The sequence below is a fragment of the Gossypium arboreum genome, chromosome 3 (assembly GCF_025698485.1).
Source record: "Gossypium arboreum isolate Shixiya-1 chromosome 3, ASM2569848v2, whole genome shotgun sequence".
Lineage (NCBI taxonomy): Eukaryota > Viridiplantae > Streptophyta > Magnoliopsida > Malvales > Malvaceae > Gossypium > Gossypium arboreum.
The window spans coordinates 127779364-127801922 of NC_069072.1; the positions used below are offsets into that span (position 1 = coordinate 127779364).

The 22559-nt window shown below is 30.4% G+C and overlaps 1 protein-coding gene across 1 annotated transcript; it reads left to right on the top strand.

Annotated features, from left to right (window-relative positions):
• The first annotated feature begins 8343 nt into the window (after positions 1–8343).
• Positions 8344–15730, top strand: LOC108474782 (uncharacterized). The gene is made up of 15 exons (XM_053025897.1): positions 8344–8542; positions 8634–8693; positions 9206–9323; positions 10463–10535; positions 11210–11255; positions 11471–11581; positions 11688–11775; positions 12719–12815; positions 13027–13087; positions 13196–13326; positions 13468–13585; positions 13863–13986; positions 14184–14291; positions 14392–14466; positions 15275–15730. Exons 1-15 carry the CDS (start codon positions 8459–8461, stop codon positions 15316–15318), a joined length of 1338 nt encoding a protein of 445 aa, XP_052881857.1. The 5' UTR covers positions 8344–8458; the 3' UTR covers positions 15319–15730.
• Positions 15731–22559: the final 6829 nt, after the last annotated feature.

A 22559-nucleotide genomic window follows, 5' to 3' on the forward strand; every position in this document is an offset into this window, starting at 1 on the left:
CTCTACAATTCCAAGTAGGTTTGCCTTTGCCGGCTACTCTCTCAATTCTTTTTTATCATTCTTTTTTTAGGTCTTCATTATTTTTTTCTAAATGACTGACAGCTTCGATGCGCCATTTTTTTGAACTCTTTTTTTGCAGTGATTGGGTTTAATGTAGAGACTGTACAATACAACAATATCAAGTTTCAAGTATGGGATTTAGATAAGTTAATGTTAACAAATCTGAAATAGCGGCTAATGTAGTTTATACAAATGGAGTTCAATTTAATTTATCGAATCACTGGAATTTGCCTTAATCCTTTTACTTAAAATTGAATCATTGAATTTCATTTTTGATCCTATATTTATCTGGGTGGCCTGCTTGCTTTGGCATTTGCCACAAGGCCTTTGGGAATTTTAGTTACAGTTTGAATTGTATAAGATTATATCAACAAAAACTTTTGTGGCTTGAATTTACAGAGAAATTGTTTCAATTGTTGAGTTTAAACATGTAGCTCCATTTTTCTTATCAGCAGTGAGATATTATAAAGTTGTAACATTCATTTAACTCTTTGTTCTAGTTTAAATCAAATGTAGTTTTGTTTTTTGCAGGTGGTCAGACAAGCATTAGGTACCTGTTTTTAAGCTATGTGTTCTCAAGGAAACATCCCAATACTTTTGGTACAGATGAGATTTTCAATTGATTTGTTAAAGTAGCTTTAACTGTTGTGATGTGTCTTCTAACTAATGGAGATGCAACCTCTAATTTACTTTGCTTCCTCTATTTATTTAATTCTGATATGGGGATATCTTGTGGGTTTTTCTGGCTGCTCTTTAGCTGGACAATAAGGTGAGATAAAAGAAGATTCATCATTTTTCATTTATTTACATGAAGGAGTTTTGTTTTTTGAATTTTCATCTCCAATTTGCTTTCTTTGTGATGATTTTAGTCTGCATCTTTTATAGGCCATATTGGAGATGCTATTTCCCAAATACACAAGCAATAATTTATGTTGTTGATTCAAGTGACACTGATAGAATTGGAATAGCTAAGGAAGAATTTCATGCCATTTTAGAGGTATTCTTATGTCTAAACGGCTAGTCGTGTTTGCATCTGAGACTGCGAGGGGGTGACACAAGCAATTATTCACTCTGCTATTAACTTTAGGAGGAATCATGGCCTAAGGTTTGGACAATGCAAAGGACCTTGTAAAGAAATGCTTAATCTGGTCCAAAGCAAGATCTTCAAAGACAGAAGTGCTTGGTAACCTTCTCAAATGTTTCATGCTTTATTTATGTTGATATATATTTTCTATGCATGAAAAATCATCCCAACTATTGTATGCAAAACATCCATGGCTACAAAATGCCAAGAAAGCATCCAACGTTACATTGGGTGAGACTGTAAAGCTAGGCTCAAACAATTTTCTATAATGAACAAAATTTGAATAAGAGAGCTCTAAGGGTAATAATCCACTTTGCACCACCTTTGACTAATTTTTATTGATTGTATGTTGCATTTTAAATGTTTTCCGGGCCCCAGTCTTGGAACTAGCTCGACTTACCTCCTGCAGTGCAATTGTTGATAGTCAGTTAGGCATGTTCTATTTTTCTTGCTCCTGATTTTGTCTGGTCATTTATTGCAATAGTTTATTTTTTTACTTGATTATTATATTCAGTCACATAGTATTTTTAGATAATGCCCCATGGTCTATCTGGAGTAACATGATGATATGGTAAATTTTCCACAGGTGAAGAGACGAGACCTTCTGGTTGATCTTCAGCAGATCCTACACGCAGGAGGCATTCTGGCCTAATTGCAAATTATAGAAGTTTAGCTAAGCAAAAAGGTCCAGTAGCTAATGATCTTTCTGTTGCTAAAGATCCTATGGTGATAATTAGTATTATTTTGTATTTTGTATTTGGGCTATGACTATTTGACCAAAACTGTCATGGCCTCCATGTTGTTGCTGAATTTTAATTTTAGTTATTTTGGTTGGGATTTATCAGTAATAAATTATGTGAATATATCTTATGGAATTCATAATCTTTTTTCACTATTAAATACAAAGATAAACACACTCTATGCAATTCACGTTCTCTTACAATCTAGACAATTTACATTCTCTTACTCTTGCAACAATATGAATGCTAATCAAATGACACATAGTTAAGGGAGGATAGGAAAAATAATTGAAATACAAACGACACAAAAAAGGATAAAAACATAATAATAGTTATGATTTTTAATTTATATAATAATAATTATATTAAGAATTTTATTAAATTATATATTATTTTATTAAGTTATATTTAATAATAATTATGTTAAAATATGGTTAAATTATTTATTATTTTATTAAATTATTTTTAATAGTAATTTTATTAAAATTTAATAACAATAATCATCAACCTAAAAAAGTTTTTACTAAGGGTATTCTGGTCATTTTAATTTTTTTCCTTATGCTATTACAACATTATTCCATTCAAACAAACACAAGAATACTATTACAGTTCTATATTACAGTTCTATTCCATTTCATTAAACCAAACAGTTGAATTACTGATTACAACTCTATTCCATTACAACTCTATTCAATTACAGCCTTATTCCATTACAGTGAACCAAACGTACTGTTAGTGTCATAATATTAAAATGTACAAAATAATCAAAATGAGCTTTTGTGGTAGGTTTTATGTATGTTGATAGCATGGGTTTAAATCTCATCATTTGTGATTTTTTTTATTGATTTTATTTAAATTGTAAAAAGACAAATGGGTCTTTGTAAAAATATAACTTATTTCAAATGTATAAAGATAATTTAGTATTTTTTTCAACCAAGTTGATATTTAGTTAAGTCGTACAAACTAAAGAAAGCCCATTACCTACGATTTCTTGATCAAATTAATTCTTCTAGTATTAGATGGATCGGTTTAGTCCTTATATTATTAAAAAAATATTAAATAAAGTCAAATCATAATAGAGTTGACATTTATTGTTTAAAAAAAGTTCAATTAACGATTTGGGCCTAGTATACTCATTTTATCATTTTTGTACTTAAACTTTTTTTTACTCAATTTGGTACCTAAAATGTCCGTCTATCATGGTTTCTAGTCCAAAAGTGATCTAACATTAAAAATTTCAACCAATTAGAGAATGCCACGTAATGGGCTTTAATGTTTTCATAAAAATATTATTTAAATTATTTTTGTTTAAAAATATATTTATTAAAATTAAATTGAATTAATAACATTTTTTATTTAAAAATATATTTATTAAAATTAACTTGAATCAATAACATTTTATTTTTCGATTAATTGGTTTCTCACGTTCTCTTTTCCTCTCTTTCTCTCTTTCATTTGTATTTTTATTCATTCCATCTTTCTTCCCAATGCAAATAACCAAAGCTAAAAACTATGTACACATATTCATATCATAACTACCATCACTATACATAAAAAAAAAAAAAAAGCATAAAGTAAGAATGGATTTTTTAGGCATTGTCAATTTAAATACGCAAAGAGAATCTTATAAAGAGGGGAAGAGTATACTAAAATTTTAAGACAATTTGAAGATGAAAAACACCTAAATTTGACGTTGAAATTCGAGATTTATTTATAGATCTATAAAAATCTAGTGTTCTTTTGAAAAAAAAAATAAATGTTTAGAATGAAAAGAAGGGTTGAAAATAAGAGAATGATTAAATTTGGACTCATATGACTACCAGTGAGCGGTAGTTGACACTGGAGCATGGTAACCGATAATAGCCATTGATGTTGGAAATTTGAAATTTTTAGATTTAGCTTGAGTTTTGGTTTAAAACTTTAAAAGAATGATGATTTGAATTTTAAATATTTTAAATTAATTAAAGTAAATGTAAATAACAAAATTTTAATTAAAGGAAAATGTAAATAATTTTGGGTTTGTTTTTGTTTAGATGACTGTGAACAAAAATATTGGAGAATCTAGTTCTTTTTCTCACAAGAAAAATACGAAGAAAACCAAAAATTTTGTTAGATTTTTTGGGTTAAAAACATTTAGTTATTTTATAGAATTAATGAATATATCACTTGGTACGTAACTTGTCCCAAGTTATATACAAGTTACATTTTTCCACAACATTACAATTTTTCAAAAAGATATGTTTATTTATTATAAGTCTTTTTGGAAGTTATATTTATTCGAATAAATTTATTTAGATTCAAATGAAAATAATAATTATATACAACATTTATTTACACCATCTTTTGGGCTTATGCATGTGTACATAAAGTCTAATTAGTTAGCTCACTTAGGCACTCATCTCAATTATTCAAGTTATAATGAATTCAATATTTAAATTCTTTATACTTTTTATATGTTAGCAGTGTGTGATTACTAACATTGCAAACAACTAGCACAACAGTCAATTCCTACAATCATAAGCAAAACTAACAAAAACCCAAAAAGCAAACTCGTACAATAAGGTTAAAAAAAAAAAAAAAAAAAAAAAAGAAGAAAGAGAAAGAGGGAAACGCACCTTAAAGTGGAGAGGAGTCCCGGTGTTAGGACCAATGCCTTATTCATCAGTGCAAAGAGCAATGAAACCTTCAGATATATAGTCAAAGCACACCCATTTTTAAAAGAAAACAAAATCTAATCTTGGAGAAGGCGAGAAACTTGCCTGTGGTGGAGTCATGACAACGACAACCAAAGTGTAGCGTTGGTTAGAATAGAGGAGGTGGTAACAGTGAGAAAGGGAAGATTTTAGAAAAGGGAAGTGTTGATGCAAAGTTCAACAAGGGATGAGGGAGTGGTGGCTATCTTGAGGCCGGTTCATCTAAAGAGACGAAAAGATAGAACATGAACAAGAGGACAAACTAATTATTTGAGAGAGTAATTGCTCAAAGTAACTCAGGGTCTCAAGAGTTGATCCCTTCTTGATCGTTAGAAAACTATTTATAAAAGGGATCCTCTTGTCCACTGACATGAGCATAAAGGATATTCATGAACATAAAGGATTGTATCTTGGGATCTAATCTATTATGCCTCCAATTAGTATAAGATAGTTATGCCTAAATAGACTCCCAACCACATTGAATGTGCTCACACTTGAGAAATGTTCCCACCTAGTACCCAAGCTTGATAATGGAAGGATGTAACGCCCCCACGCCCGAAACCATCACCGGAGTCAAGCTTGAGGTGTTACTAAACTTATCTTACCTTTTAAACAACTCTAAATCACTTATTTTAATTTTCGGAATAAACTGTTTTTCTGCGTCATGGTTACTTAAAAATTCATTTCTCGAGTTTCAAAACTCGAAATTAAGATCCGTAAATTTTTCATGAAACTAGACTCATATATATATCTACTAATTTTTTTCTAGAATTTTTGACTCAGCCAATTAGTACAGTTTATTAGTTAAAGTTTCCCCTGTTTCAAAACTCGACTGCACTGACCTCTTCTTACTACGAACCATTTTTCTTCCTGTAAAAAATACATATTACTAATTAGTTTGTTTCTCTCAAAACTAGATTCAACAATCATTCTAACCATATAAATTATACCTTCTAATTAGTTTTGTACAATTTATGGTGAATTTCCAAAGTTGAAACAGGGGATCCAGAAATCGCTTTAACCCTGTTTCACTAAAACTCAGATATATCATAAAATATAATACTTTTACCTGTTTTGCTTATTCCATAAGAAAATATACATAATAAGCTTTAATTTCATATATTATTCATCTTCAAACTATGTTTCTACACTTTTTAGTGATTTTTCAAAGTTACATCATTTCTGTTACTTGAATCTGTTTTAGGTTACTTTCACATTTTCATAATTTTCATGTGATAATCATCATTCAATCATACATATTAATAAACATGTATATCATCAGCTATTTTCTTAGCTAATCACTAGCAAGTATTTACACATCATTCATTATTCATATTATACCAAAAGTAGCTAAGTTTCTATACATGCCATACCCAAAACAAAACGTCCTAGTTATACCGAGTTATTTCTTTGATAGTGTGATCGGCCTCCGACATTTCCTTCGATCCCGAGTGACTAGATAAGTACTATAAGAAGAAGAAAATAAAGAGATTAAGCACTAGGCTTAGTAAGCTTACAAGCAAATAAATCACAACATTCAACATAATGGATAATTATGCATAATATCATCTAACATCATAAATTTCTTTACTTCTCAATTTCTATCTTCTTCTTTATTCCCTTACCTTCTTTCTTACCGACCTTTCCTTTTCATAAGTATAATCTACTTTTCCTTTGCTGTTAATTCACTGTAATTTAACTCGTATCCTGACCCGTTGAACTACTCGGAATACTAAGGATACTAGGTCGCTCTCTGTCTATCAATATCTCGCCAATGCCATGTCTTTGACATGGACTTACATGAATTATTCCTATCTCCAATGCCATATATAATATGGACTTACATGGCTCAATCCTGTCTCCAAAACCATATTTCTAATATGGACTTACATGGCTCATTTCGTTCGTCCCATCAACCCTAATATCCTAACATTCCTAGGGTTCAACCGGCTTTCTAACACTTTTCCTCTGTCACTTCACCTTAAATTCGACTTTAAATATTTTCATAACATAAATATATAAATGCTGGAAATTGACAATAATAATGTAAAATAAAAGAATATTACATTTATTTACTGTAAACTTACCTTGATACAAAATGTGACTAAACCTTACAATTTAGTCCTTTACTTTTTCTTTTCCTCGTTCTTCTTTGGATTCTTGATCTATAATATAAAATATTTCTACTCATTAGCATTTATTTGATTTCTATTTCACTTCACAATTTATGCTGTTCAAAATTTGAAATTGCACTTTTACCCCAAAATTTACAGTTTTTACAATTTAGTCCCTGCTCAATTCACCCACCAAATCAAAAACTAATGAATTAGATGATTGGACCTAATTGTAAAAGTCACAAAAACATAAAATTACTAAGAAATAGTAAAATTGAACTTACATGGTGCAAAATATGAAAAACCAGCATAGGAGACCTGCTACGGCATTTCGGCTGAGAAAGATGAAGAAATGTCTAGATTTTCAATTACATCATTTTTTAACTATTAACTTTTATGCTAATTCCAATTTTGTCCCTTGTTCACATTGTTTTCTTGCTTATTTCATACCCAAACCGTCCAGCCATTAACCTTTGGGTCTAATTGCTCCTTAAATCCATCTTTTAAATACTTAAGCTATTTACTCACAATTTAACAAATTTTGAGCTATTTTCGCTTAGTCCTTTTAATTAATTAGCTATCCAAACATCAAAATTTTCTAACGAAACTTTAATACTAACTCAATGACACTTCATAAATATTTATAAAAATATTTATAGCTCGATTTTCAAATTCGAGGTCTCGATACCTCGTTTTTTGACCCGTCGACCTAATAAATTATTTTAATTCACTAATTTCACCATTTCACAAATTCTTCTAAATTCTTACTTGACTCATAAATATTAAGTTACTATCTTGTTCAATCTTATTTGTCTGATTTAGTGATCTCAAATCACCATTTTTGACACCACTGAAAATTAGGCCGTTACATTCTACCTCGAATTTGTGGTTTCGCAACCACTGTTCCGTTTAGGCCCTATTTCGGGATGTTACAAAGGATGTTGCTCCTGTAGCCTAAACGAGTGGTCAACTAGGGTATTGTGTCAAATGGAGTCAAAGGGGAAGTCAATGCCTTCTACCTTGCTAACATATTTCCAAGTAGCGGAGAGGTATAACACGAAGATTGGAGAAAGGGAAGGAGTTTTACGCGTAACATGACTTACCGAAAAAAAAGATAAGTAATTTTATAGAAAAAGCAAGCCCTTTTCAATTAACTAAGAAAACATTTTCCTTTGACCCATTTCATTTTACTGAACCAAACATTAAAAAATTACGAAAATGTTTTTAGGAACCATTATTTTTAAAATTTGATGCATCAAACATATTATCCCATATGTAATGCCTTGTCAGCTTGCCATTTTCACATACTCACAAAAAAAAAACCAATTAATAGATTTAACCACCATAATTTATATTAAGACTAAAATTTCGAAATTATAAACATATAATGACTAAGAATGATCTAGTCAAAAAACAAGGGCTAAGTCTCTAACTTTACCCATAATATAGAGCTAATAGCAGAATTTAACCAAACAGATTTAACTGCTACTTTTTTCATGACTACTATATTTTCAAAATTTGAGAAGTAAAGGGACAATAATTGATCAAATTAAAGCACAAGTACTAAATCTACAACTTATGCAAAGTAAATGGTCTACTGGCAGAATTTGACCTAAATAAAAACCCTTATGACATATTTAAAAAGAAACTGAAGTTCAATACGTCGTAGTTTTAGGGCTGCTGTTATTCACTTAGAACAAAATATCCATTGAAGGAGAATAAACGGAGCAAAACAGCAACGATCCATCAGCGGCGGGTATTTTGAAAATGTTAAACGGAATAAGCGAGTCCGGCAGTGATGTCGTGGGTAGCTTCATATCCCAACTACAGGCTCTCCAAAATAGAGTGAAGGTTCTTCTTGCGTTTCCTTTTAATTTTTTTTTTCCTTTGCTCGTCAATTTTATTATCATCAAATTTTTTAAATAATTAATTTATTAATCAGGAATTAGAGGCTGAGAATTCAAAGCTATCATCTCAAATCTCCAAATGTTGTTGCCATAAGGTCCGTTACGAACTTTGAAATTCTTTCTTTCTATTTTGTTTTATTATAATTATTATCTGTAATTTGTGCTTCTTCTGCCATTCTGTATATTGAAGAATTTGCATATTTGCTATTTTTTTTAGCAAAATTTATTTTATTAGTAAAATGATCAATTCTGTGCTATACTAAGGGTAATGCCTGCATAGTCTTGTCCAGGAAAGTTAAACTTTTATTACTTTTTAAGTGGAGCTTTTTTTTTTGGGGGGTGGGGAGGAATAAAAACAAGTATTAGAAGTAATCGAGTGGTAATTTACTATTAAGCTACCTTTGATATGCTTGTAAAAGCTTCCTGGCAATTGGGAGTGTGGCATGAGATATATATGCCATATTTGCTTTATGATTCCCTACACCTTGCTGTGCACATTTCGTAATTTTTAGCTGATCAAAAGAAAGGGGGGGGGGGGGAGAGGTTTTGTTCTAATACTTTTGATTGGTTACCTATGAGACTATAAGTTTTGGTTGGTATGATGCAGACAGAGGAGATGCAAAATGGTTCTGATGTTGAAAGCTTTAAACAGGGTGTGGAAAGTCAGAGAAAAAACACTGGAGGTGATAAGACCAGAAAAAAGAAAACAATAGAAAGGAATCCAGGTTTTTATTGACTGATCTTAAATATCATTCGAGTTTGTTGAGAGGGAAAATTCCCAATGGATTGCTCATTGCGATTTGAGTAAATGTGCAATGTCTTTGTGTCAAAAGTTTCTACTTTATCTCAAATTTCACTTATTTCGTTTAACAAACAAGCTTCCAATTTGTATAAAACCTCAATAAGAAAATTGTGGCTTTTCAATTTATGAAAAATTTTCTTTGTGGTCCAATAGATGTCCTCCACCATACATGCTTGTGTTCATGTTAAATGTGAGATTCATAATTAAACCATCTAACTAGTTTATCAGAGAAGATACTCCATAAGTGGTGCTGTTTCAGTGGTCAAGTTTAGTATGCTGATAAATGAAATGATATAGCATAAAAGGCTGGAGTACATAACTACATTCCCACCTATGGGTTGATGTGTTGTTAATAAAGGATATGAAAGAAAAAAATAAGGGACTTACCAAAGACCACAGAAAATAAATAATCCCCTATACGTCATGTAACCTGCAGATTCAGACAGGGCACATCACTTTGTTATGCCATGAGGATCTGGTCATTATTCATGTTATTTCTGACAAGGATTTTAATGCAATTTAGCTATTTTGAATTAATCTTCTTGGTGTTTACTTCTTCGTTGTATTCGTTTGGTTCCTATGATTGTTCTATAGTTACTTCCAGTTTGAAGTTTCCTTTGCAGCTATCTGAAAATAAATAGCAGTTGCAGATTTGATGTATGCATTGGATTTGAAAAGAATAAAACTGTACATGTCCGAGATCTTATATTCACAGATCCATATGTGATTATTGCAAATATATGTGCCATAGTTCCTTTACTTTTGCTTGCCAATCATCATCAGTTTGATTCCTGAGATATGAAATTGGAGACATGCTGCATTAGCATGCCATATTTCATGAAAATGCTGCATAGCTAGTCTGCTATAGAGCAATAGTTACTCACCTCCTCTTCAATTGCACCATTTTAACTATGCAGTATATTACGCCACTATCCTATTAAAAAAGTTTCCTTGATTATGTAATTGTCTTTTGCTTAACCTTGCATAATTTCTTAAGAAGTATGACATTTTCATTAGAAATCTTCTCATGTATCAAATTCTATCATCTCTCTTTCTTAACAGGTTATGATTTGAAAATTATGACTCACCATTCCAAGAGATATGTTGCTCTAAAAGTCATGTATTTTGGTCTGAGGTATGCAATTTAACCATAATCCCTTGTAATGTTGCTTGCTGTCAATAGCATATTTCCTCCTGTTACAAGTTTATTGTAAAAGGAGAGGAAAAGGATAATAGAAAATAGCAATTGTGTATTTATGGTAGAAGAACTAGTTTTATTAGCTGTGCGGTTATTTCATGTAACTTAGTTCAGCCTTCATACCAACCAGACATGGTCACCCACAGTGATGATTTTATGCTTTACCTTCTTACTAGGGCAGCATTCCTTCAAGAACTGTAAAAACATCTAGACTTAGGTCCCCTACATGGTATGTATTTCCTTTAGTAAATATTGCTACTTAGGTTTATCACCTGCTGGCATTTTGACAAGATTGAGACTTTGAATCTTGGACCGAGTATCTTCTAGGATCAGCATGGCCTCAGTTTCATTATGTAAGAATTTTATTAAATACCTACCAAAAGTTAATTTAAGATAGTATGAAAACTAGGCCCTTCTGATACATAGCCTCTGTAGGCTAAGTGAGATTTAATTTTTGGATCACTGGGGACTCTTTTCTTTTCCTTAAAAGTCTTCTCCATTTTATCATTTGATTCTATAACCCATGATATTTTAAAAAGAAATTAAAATTTATAAATTGAAAAGACTATAGAAAGCAAAAAAGCCTTATAGTTCCAGGTGCTATATGACAGGTTTTATGGTTTTGCTTCAGAAGCACAAATGGATCCCACTGTTGAGGTATGGTTCTTAAATATCTTTTTGAAATTTACAGATGATGAATGACAAGTGCTAGATCTATTTGAATCTTTAAAAAAATTATTCTTGAGAAAAACAGAAATTAACTCATAGTATACTTGACCTTGTATCAGATGTGCCTTATACAATTGCTTTTGTTGAATGATTCTGTTAGTTTCTTTCTTGGACGTACTTTCATAATTCTAGTGTTCATACAGTCTGAAATTTTCAAAGCACTTGAGAAAACAAGGCTTTTAGTTGGTGACAAGAAGGAATCACAGTACTCAAGGTGTGGCAGAACAGATAAGGGGGTGTCCTCTGTTGGCCAAGTAAGTTGATCACTAGAAGAACTTCTTTTAATCTAAATGTGATTTTGAACCATGGTTTACCATTTAACCATTTGAATGCTAAGAACATGGAAAATGCTTGGTGCAGGTGATTGCATTGTTTTTAAGGTCAAACCTCAAAGAAACTGATCAAAACCACAAAATTACAGGAGAATTATTTCCTGAGGCACGAATTGGTTAGCCACTTATTCTGTATCTATCCTGGAGACTCTAAGTTCTAGGAAAAGCTTTATCTGTAATTATCATTTGATATTGGTGATTCATGGATTTTTCTTGTTCCATATCCCTGAATTCTTTTATTTTCTGGGTCCTATTACAAATTTGCAACTGAACGTGAAAAGATTTTATTTTAACTAAAAAGGCTAGCAACATATAGAATTTTAGGATGAACAATTTTGGTTTGAGGATAAATCAAACTGTTTAAAGAGCTTTGAGTTTTTAATTTGTCACCAAATGTCTTAACCAGTCTCTCTTGTTCATAGAGAGAACTGGTTAAACATTTGGGGAAACTAGAAGGAAAAATGTGGGACAAAGTAGTGTTGAGATGGAATAAAATCCATGTATGTAAAATACTTCAGGTCAATGAGAGGGCTAAATTATGGAGTAATAAAGTTCTGATACTATAACCATTCACATATTGTCACTTGTGCTGTCAAATACTCCCGAGTAATTCCAGTAATGTAGGGTATGATGCACATGCATAATAAGGGCAAGCTGGTAGAAAACTCACAAGCTTCAGGAAATAAAATTTCTGATCGAGATTAGAAACTAAGTTTGAATATTTCTTTAGTTTCTACTTGCCTGATAATCAGATCGGTATTATATGTTGGTGAGTGATTGCCTAATCTGGATAGCACATCATCTGATGATTAATAAGGTCTTTCCCCATCTTACTGGAACTTATTTCAAACTTCAAAGTTAGAAGGTATGTGAGCTTGGTCTCTTCAAGAAAAACCAAGCAGACATGAAGTACGGCACAATGCATTTTCTAAATGGTTTTAGCAATTTATTAGCTTCAGCTTCGTTTAAAAAATTGTGAACACATTGACAGTGAAGTTTAAAGGAACAAAATGCATCTTTGATTGTAACTTATGCTGTTACTTTTTGAATTTTTGTCAGAAGGAGAAATTGATTATGTGAGAGTACTGAACCGAGTCCTTCCAAGTGATATTCGAATTTTAGGATGGAGTCCTGTTTCAATTGATTTCAGTGCAAGGTCTTTCTAAAATTTTATAAAGTACATTACTTTTTTACATTTTGAAGATGATTTAGTTTACAGAGGATATTTAAAATCTAATTCATCCTTGATGGATTTATAGTATCCAGAACTATTGGCTCAGTGTTATCATTAAAATTTTCTTTTGGAACTCGTTATATTAGTTATCTACTTATGGGTTAAGATGATGCAATATTGTCTGTCACTGCAGGTTTAGTTGTTTGGCTAGAGAATATAAGTACTTCTTTTGGAGAGGAAATTTGAATCTCTCCGTAAGTAACTTTTTTACATGGATCCTGAGTTCTGACCATCTGTTGACTTTATGGGTTCTCACCAGAAATATGAGACAGTAATGCAATATTTTTTTATGTAATTTCCAGGCTATGGAGAATGCAGGAAAGAAATTTCTTGGAGAACATGACTTCAGAAACTTTTGTAAGATGGATGCAGCAAATGTACACAACTACAGGCGTCGAATAACTCAGTTTGAAATTTCTTCTTCTAATATGAGGTGACTATCTATTTGTTCTGGTTGATTCAAGTGAGATTATATATACTTATTTATTAGGTAGAATGGTAGATTCTAAGTGTCAATTTTAAACTGCCATGAATATGTATGAAGAAGTGGATAATCTTCTGTTACTACTTGCAGCTTTGAAGGCGGTCAGCTTTGTGCTATTAAAGTTAAAGGTAGTGCCTTCCTGTGGCATCAGGTGCGGTGCATGGTTGCTGTGCTATTTATGATAGGCCAAGGTCTTGAATCAGTTGATGTGCGTGACAGTTATTCTCTTCAACTCTTTGTTTTCAGTCTTTGATAAAATGCTTTGCTAGGTCAGAGGTGGAATTAAACAGACACTAGAACTAAATAGCCTTCCATCAAGCCGGTCCTTTTGCCTGAAATTGACCAGCATGATACCTGATGCCGAACCCAAATAGATATGCTTATTTGTTTATTTTTTACATCTTTCTAGAGTGTTATGCATGCATCTTAACCTTTTGGCTTGAGTTATATTCACATCAAGTGACCTATCAATCAATTTTGTGTAGGTGATAGATATATTACTGGACATTGAGAAGACACCGAGAAAACCTCAGTATGCTATGGCTCCAGAGACACCATTGATCCTTCAATCCTGTGAATTTGAAGATGTCAAGTTTATTTGCTCCTCAGGTACATGACATACAAAACAAAGCACATCATTTCTTTGACTCGCGCTGAATATAGGATGTTTATTTCTATGCTACAATTTTCTGTGACCTAGAAGAAAAGAAGAATGTTTGCAATTTGCATCCATACATCACTTACACATTTGCTAGGCAACCATTTATGTTTGAAATATTTGAACTATCCTGCGGTTATATTTGTAGATTCTGGGCAAGCACTTCGTATACACTTGGAAAATGAGGGTCGAGCATACCAGCTTCAGTCTGCAATTTTTCAAGAAGCTGCTCTGAGTTGCTTGCCTTTAGCAAAAGGTGCAGAAACCAAGTTCTACCATATCATTTCTATCTAGGTCTTACTTTTCTATTTGTCTGTGTTGATATATCTTGCTGAAAGAGCTTTGACTTTTTTCAGACCAGAGCTTATTGAATGATGGAACAATCAAGAAGGTCACTTCCCATATTCCTCTCTTGTCTCGGCCAACTGAGCGTAAGTGCTGCTACACTTTGAGCTTTCATTAAAAATGGCCATCACTGCTAGAAAATGAAGTTACCCTGTCATTGTTCATATCCATCAGGATGTTTAGAAAGATGTCATTTGATGCATTTATTACCAACAAAGAGAAACTTTTGTAGGAATATTCAAAAGTTTGCTTGTAGATGATGAAAGTTCAAATTGTGCCTCATCTAGAAATTCGAGATGTGCATGATGCTCATTACGAAAAGTTCGACCAATGCCCGAGGGTTCGCACCCATAGGCATGCTGAGACACTTTTCATGTTGAAAACTGTTTTATTAGAAAAGCAATTATCCCTGTAACAGACATGTTAGTCATTAAAGAAATGTCTGTTTTGGAAGAAATGAATGGCTTCTACTGTAGGAGTCCCTATAATCTTAAATACAATCTCTTCTTTGATAGCTTTGGGTGGCCCTCCTATTCTTTTTATCTGCCTTTGGTCTTTCCTTACATTTGAAAATAAATGCTTGACAGTCAGTTTTGTAATGAGGAATAGAATATAGAAATTTGATGGCTTAATTATTTGAGGTTTTTTATGGTAGATGTGTTGTGACCGACTCCAAAGTATTAACTGAACCAAATTTTGGGGTGGCGAATAGTAAAATTGATTTAAGCTTTCAGCAATTAGCAACCGATAACTCCCATGCATTTTCAAGAGATTGTGGTAGTCTGTATTTGTAGTTGCCTTCTTTACGCTTTATAGAATGCAACTTGCATTCTGTATGTTTTTCTTCAACTTTTGCTAGTTAATTTTGACCTAAACCTAACTAATTGTTTCCAGCATCATACGAAGAGCGACGTGCCAAACTGAATTCAAGAAGATGAAAATGGAAAAGCATTTTGACTAATCATGTGGAGTTCAAGCCCTACATTGTCAACTCAGGTACCCTTCCCAGTTCACGTGGAAGTTTTGTATTTGTATTAATGAAATGAGTGGAGACTTTATAGTTTGAGTTGTCTGTACTTGTGTCAGGGGATATCTTATTTTACAGATGAGTGAATTTTGGTCGTTATATAGCTTTCCTATTGAGTTATTTTATCGAATAAGCGTGCACGTATGCATATACACGCTCGTGTTTAGATGCATGTGTGTACTCAACGTCTTCAATTGATCATTATCTTAGTAGATGCGTTACCTTGGCTCCATAACCATTGAAATAGTCAACAAGGTCAGGTGATCTTTTGGTCTGTTCCTTTTAAGTTAAAATATTTAATAGTCGAAAGAAATATTCAGAAATTCTAATTTTCTGCAGCATTTCAAATCTAGGTTTCTTCTCGACCCTTTTTTGTGCAAATTATAAGCCACCCCAACAGGTATTTTGCCTCACACACCCACACGCCTGTGCATGCATACATGTGGTACATGCATGCTCACCGAGATTGTCTATCTCAACATCACGTGCCTTTACTGAGCATACATTAGTATAGCTTCAGCTTATCCCTTCCACGAATAATAATACGTTACATTCAGGCTCAAAAGTCAACAAGGTCAGGTTATCTTTTGGTCTGTTTCTTTTAAGTTAAAATATTTAATAGTCGAAAGAAATATTCAGAAATTCTAATTTTCTGAAGCTATACTAACGTATGCTCAGTGAAGGCACATGATGTTGAGATAGACAATGTCGGTGAGCATACATTAGTATAGCTTCAGCTTATCCCCCATGAATAATAATACGTTACATTCAGGCTGAAAAGTCAAAGTCCTAATGGTCATGCATGCTATTGATGGGGAAAATGTTGATGTTTATCATGTATACAATTTCAATGATATTCACATGAAATAAGCTAATTATTTGGTACATGTGGGAAGTTTTTCTATTCCACAAGCGAACTGAGATTTTGCCACATATCTTATATATATATATATATATATATATATATATGTATTTTTAATTTTTAAATATAACTTAAGATACCTTTCTACCTTCAATGTATTAAATAATTGTTTATAAACGTAAAACTCATTCCCTCAGTCTACTTTATATAGCTTGAATGTGTGCATATTTTATATAATATATATTAACATTTTATTCAACAATAAATGATGTAAAGATTATTTTAACCCAACACTTTTTATTTTTAATCATTGTTTATAAAGTCTTTTTCCAATTAATATTTTTAACATTTGACTATCAATAAAAGAATACATGTAAATGATGTCAACATCATGAAGGACACTGACTTTTGGACGTGCGTCAAATTGGATACATAGCAACCACAAATGCAACACGCAATCTTATAATGCATGTATTAAAATAAGATAGTTGTTGGAACTGGGTTGAACAGATTAAAGAAAAAATTAATTAATATATTAATTTGAATAAAAGAGTTAATTTGATTTATGAGTGAATCACTTTGATCTCATTAAATCGGAATAAAAAAATTTAATTGGCTATTTTTATAATTTTTCATATTTATTTGATTGAAACTAAATTGAAGATTGAACTGAGAACTAAAAACTTGGTGTGATTACAAAACTATGGAAAGTGAACTTAAATAAATATTAATGTTTCCAAGATCCTTGAAAATAAACTGTAAGTCATTGCAATTTTGTCCATGTTTTTATTTTAGTTATACAAATGTTAAGTTTTTAATTACAGTTGATTATACAAGCTAAATCATGTTAATAATTTTATTTTGGTCATCTAATTTTTAAATTCTAAATTATGTTAATAATTAAGTCTAAATTTTAAAACTTGAAAAGTAGATGAGCTAAATTCTTGAAAACATAAATACATAAATTAAATTCTAAATTTGTGAAGAGTAATTACATTTTAACCAATTAAAATTAACATTAATTATCTAATTTGTAAATCTGAGCTATATCTCACCCATACATTGTACAGACATAGGCATACCGTGTGTATCAATTAGTAATAATATGTAATTTAAATAATTTAATGTGTGCAAATGGTAATCTTGAGTATAAATATAAAATAATTAATGTGCTTTTAATTAATAATAGTGTAAAATAGTATACATAATTTTAATCTATAATGTTTGTCTCATGAATTTCTTCAAATGAAGAAATTTTAAAGAAGTTATGTGAATAATGAAGAAATTGACATTTATTTATAATGTAAGTGTGAGTTGTATAAGTATTCTCTAATCAATATAAGATTTATAGTATAAATGCTTGAAATGGAGACTGACATATGTTAAAAACTTGCAATGTGAACATAAAGTTTATTCCTTTATTTAGTCGGAACTATATAATAAAATATATATGATATAATATATAAATAAATGAAAATGTGAAATATGATATTGTTCTCTAGTCAATATGAAAAGAATAGTATAAGGACTTGAAATAGAGACTAACATGTGTCAGAAAATTATAATGTGAATAATAATTTTTATTTTCCTATTTAGCCAAACATTGTAATATAAAACATCATCTCTTATGAATTGCTTCAAACGAAGAAATTCCAAACAATTTATGTAAATAATGAAGAAATTGACACTTGTTTATAGTGTAAGTATAAGTTATGAGAGTGTTCTAAAGCCAATGTAAATTTATAGTATATGTGCTGTTAAAAATATCATAGAGGCCCTTGTATTGCGAGTTAGATTACTTTTTACTTCCTCTACTCAAAAAATGGGTAAATTAGTCATTATACGTTAGCTTAAAGAGCAAACTGATCATTTTGTTATTTTTACTGTTAAAAATTGATCCCTATACGTCAGTAGGAGGTACATGTGGCACTCCATGTATTATTATTCGGTTATTCCGTTAGCCATACTAATTTTTAATAGTAGAATTGGATGAAAGCTTAAATAGAAATGATCAGTTTGCTCTTTTATTTAACATGCATGGACTAATTTTCCCAATTTTTAAATAAAGAGAACAAAATGTAATCTAATTCTTAATATACGATACTCCATAATACTTTTTCCTATAAATGCTTGAAGTGGAAATTAACACAAATAAAAAAATTATAATGTGAACATGATATTAATTTTCTTATTTAACTATAACCTTGTAATATAATATCTACTATATAAAGTAAGCTACACTAACAATACTAAGAAATATCTTATTTTCTTATCTGATTCACACATCATAATTTTATTATTAATAAAAGATGTGGATCCACTTATTAAAAAATAATTTACTTCAAAACTATTTTAAAAAATCTGTTTAAAAGTAAAATATTAATTTCATTTAAAATATATTTTAACAAATAAATTAAATTTAAAAACTATTTAAAAATTAATAATTTTAGTCACAATTAAATTATTTTTAAAAATTAGTCCATACATATTTTTAAACAAATTTTAAAAACATTTGTAAAATTAATTTATAAATATTAAATTTTTAAGCAAAATTGTTAATTTTTTTTCCATATACAATTTACTACCAACAAATTATTAATTTTTAAAAATAATTAAAGACGTTTAAAAACATAGTTAATAGAATTTAAAAATAATTAAATAACATTAAAACTACTTAAAAATAATAATAATTGTTTTCAATAACAATAACAAAAATATTTGTTTCAAATAAATATTTTCAATACTAATAAAATTTCTCTATTTCAATTAATAAAAATAAATTGTTAAAAATAATAAATCACCTATAAAATTTACAACATTTAAAGAAATCGTTTTATTTTTGTTATTATATTAAATTCGTTTTATATATAAATTTAATCAATTTTTTAAAATAATATTTTTAAAGCTTTATTTTAGTTTACAACATAATAAAAAACCTATACTGATGAATAGCTTTAAAATGAAATATAAACAATATAAAAACAAATATGAAATTAATGTGTAATTAAATAAATACTATGATAATTTTAGGTAATATTATTTTTTTAAAATTCTATTAAAATTAAAAATAAGATTAAATACAAAATATATATATTTAAAATTATTTTGATACTGTTTAAAATTTATTTTAATATCATACATTGAATGTATTATTTGTTAAATACTTTATTTTAATTTTTATTTATATCATTTATAAATCCATTAAATTTAATAAATAATATTAATTAATTTAATATAATGTAATTATTTCTCAAATTCTATGTTACTATTTCTATATACTTTAGTCATTTTTTTTTTCGAAGTTGCAGATCAAATAATAAAATGTGCGTTTAATGGTAGTGTGAGTTGACTTCCTTTGAAGAACAATCAATTTCAGTCTTTGTGTAATTTATTGTTGGTGGATAAAATTAATCTTACATGAGTTAATTATGTGTGTTGAAACCATTTGTTTGAAAACGGGGGTTGACTTGTTTGAAAACGAAAATTATATCGGGAGTCGCTACCGATCTATATTAGGTGTGATCGGATCACATTTGCTTTAATAAAACGTTTTAGTTTATTAAAACAGTGTTTTGGTCTACGAAACTCGAGAGAACGGGTTCGGGAGTCGGTTATGTGCGAGGAAGGATTAGCACCCTCGTCATGCCCAAAATTGGTACCGAATTGATTAGTTAATGTCTTAATGTCAAAAGTTGAAAAGATTTTAAAATAAGTTTAAAATACGATCCCTTTCCATGAATGCAAATTTTAAAACGCTTGAATTACGTCAAAACGAACGTCAAAGACTTACTCGTCCCTAGATAATAAGGTGTTACATCCAGTAAGTTAGGACGCGACGTTTAAATCTTCGGGAGCAAGTTTGCCTTTAATTTTTGTCGAAAGTTTGTGTATTTTGAAATCAAAAAGGATATTTGGCTTTTCAGGTTTAACAAGAAAATCGAAACCCAGTAAGTTAGGATACGATTTCTTGAATTCCCGAAACGCGAAATATTGCCTTACTTTAAGTAAAAACGAATGCGACATTTAGCAATGTGCATTTATTTTGTTTGGTATAAAACGGTCCATGTTCGGATAAATACATTTGAGGTTAATCTGCGATATGACTTAAACGAAATGAAACAAAAACGAATATAGAGCACAAAATAATACATGAATGAATGTCAACAATATGGATATATTAACAAATAATTTCTAGAGTACGTAATGGACATGTTCACATAATATGCTAATTTAAGAGATCAACATTAATAATCACAAAAGAATGAAACGAACTAATATATGAAAAATTTTGAAGTGAATAAAACAGTTTAAAATAAATAGCAAATGAAACAATTATAAATGAAGAATATAAAAGGGGTTTCAAATGGGCAACGATAAAAACTTAAAATAAATAATATACATAAATTTTAAAATGTATATCGATATAAGCAGTGTGAATTAAATACTATACATGACAATTTGAATAGATAATATATGAAATAATCTAAAATAAAGAATATATAAAAAATATTTTGAGGTAAATATATGGAAGGTTTAAAGTAAATAATAATAAAATGAATTTTAAATGATTAACATATAAAATAGTATAACTAAATAGCATATAAAAACTTTAAAATAGATAATACATATAAAATAGTTTAAAACAAAAGATATATATGTACAAAAACCAAAATAAGTAATATATATATATATATATATAATAATTTAAAATAAATAATATATATAAAATTTAAAATGGGCAATAGTTTAAAATACATAATATGTGGAAACACTTAAAATGAATAACAATAAAACAATCTAAAATGAACACCAAAACAGTTTAATGATATGCAAGAATTTAACAAATGAAATATAAAACCATTTAAAGTGAACTATGCATATAAAAAAAATGAACAAAAAAATAAAAAGATTAAAGGAATAATGAACATGTAAACAAGTAAATAGATAAATAAATAAATAAATGGATTAAAATAGAAATAGCTTAATTGAAACTTAAACAAAATTAAAAAGGGTAAATTGAAATTAAAATAAAATTTAAAATCTTAAATGATAGCAAATGGACGAATAAATAAAAGAATCAAAACAAGGGGTTAATTTGATGCTAAAATAAAGTTAAAGGGATAAATTAAATGAAACAAATAACATAAGGGTTATGATGTGATGCACGAAAACAAGCGAGGACCAACAGGGAAATTATCCCTTGTCCTCAAAACGGCCTCGTTTCAAGCATTTAACCCTTTTAAAAGGTCCAAGGACCAGAATGAAACAAAGTTAAAAGTTTATGGTGAAAAAAATAAAAAATAAAAAGATAGGACTAAATTGAAGCACATCGCAAAAGCAGAGGGACTGGAAGCACAAATAACCCATGCGCTAGGAAACACGTGGATCCTAGTCTCGCGGGTCGGGTCATCGGGTCAGACCAGGGGGAAAAGACGCCGTTTCAGTGCCTAAACGCCCGGCCTAAAACGACGTTGTTTCAGGCTAATATAAAAGTTCAAATGTTTTTGTAAAAAATTCATTTTTATCACAACCCAAAGAAAAAAAACTGAAGAGGTCCCTTTTTTCTTTAAGTTAACCCAGATTTCGGCCAAGAAGTTGACGGGCCTCCGTCGCAACACCGTACCGCTCCTCCGTAATTGGTGGTCGGAGTCGAGTAAAAACAACCTCTTCGGTCCCTCTCATCTCCTTTTTTGTATTTTTTTTAAAACTTACATATCCTATATTTATTTTTAGAAAATAAAATAAATAAACAAAATGGGGTTCTCTATGCCCTTCAAACCCTCACTCGAATCCACATGGGTCAGAGGTGTTCATGCGCCGGCGATGGTCGTCGGAGGAAAGCCGATCGACTCAGGGAAACCCTTCTCCTTTTTATTTTTATTTTCTTTTTTAACCTAAAAATAAAGGAAGAAAAATGAAACAAATGAAAAAAATCACCTTTTGCAAATTTTTACTTCTGTTTTTGATTGCTTAATCGTGTCTCCAATTACATTTTTCGTGTTTGTGGCTATATAGCCGAATACAAATTTTCTGCCTCAGTTGCCCTTGCGTGCTGTGTTTTTTTATTTCTTTTTTTGGGTATGCTTGCAGGTCGGGGAAGGTCAACAGAGGGGGGATTTCGTTTTGGTGCAACGAGACAAGGGGAGTCGAGCCTCAGGCGTTGGACATGCCGACGAGGCACGTGGGGGGTGCAGCGCTAGGAAGGCTCAGAAACCTTAGGGTTTCTGAGTTGGTTTAGTCTCTTGGGCCTATGTGTGGGTCTGTTTTGTTTGGTTTAGGGTAGGTTGGGC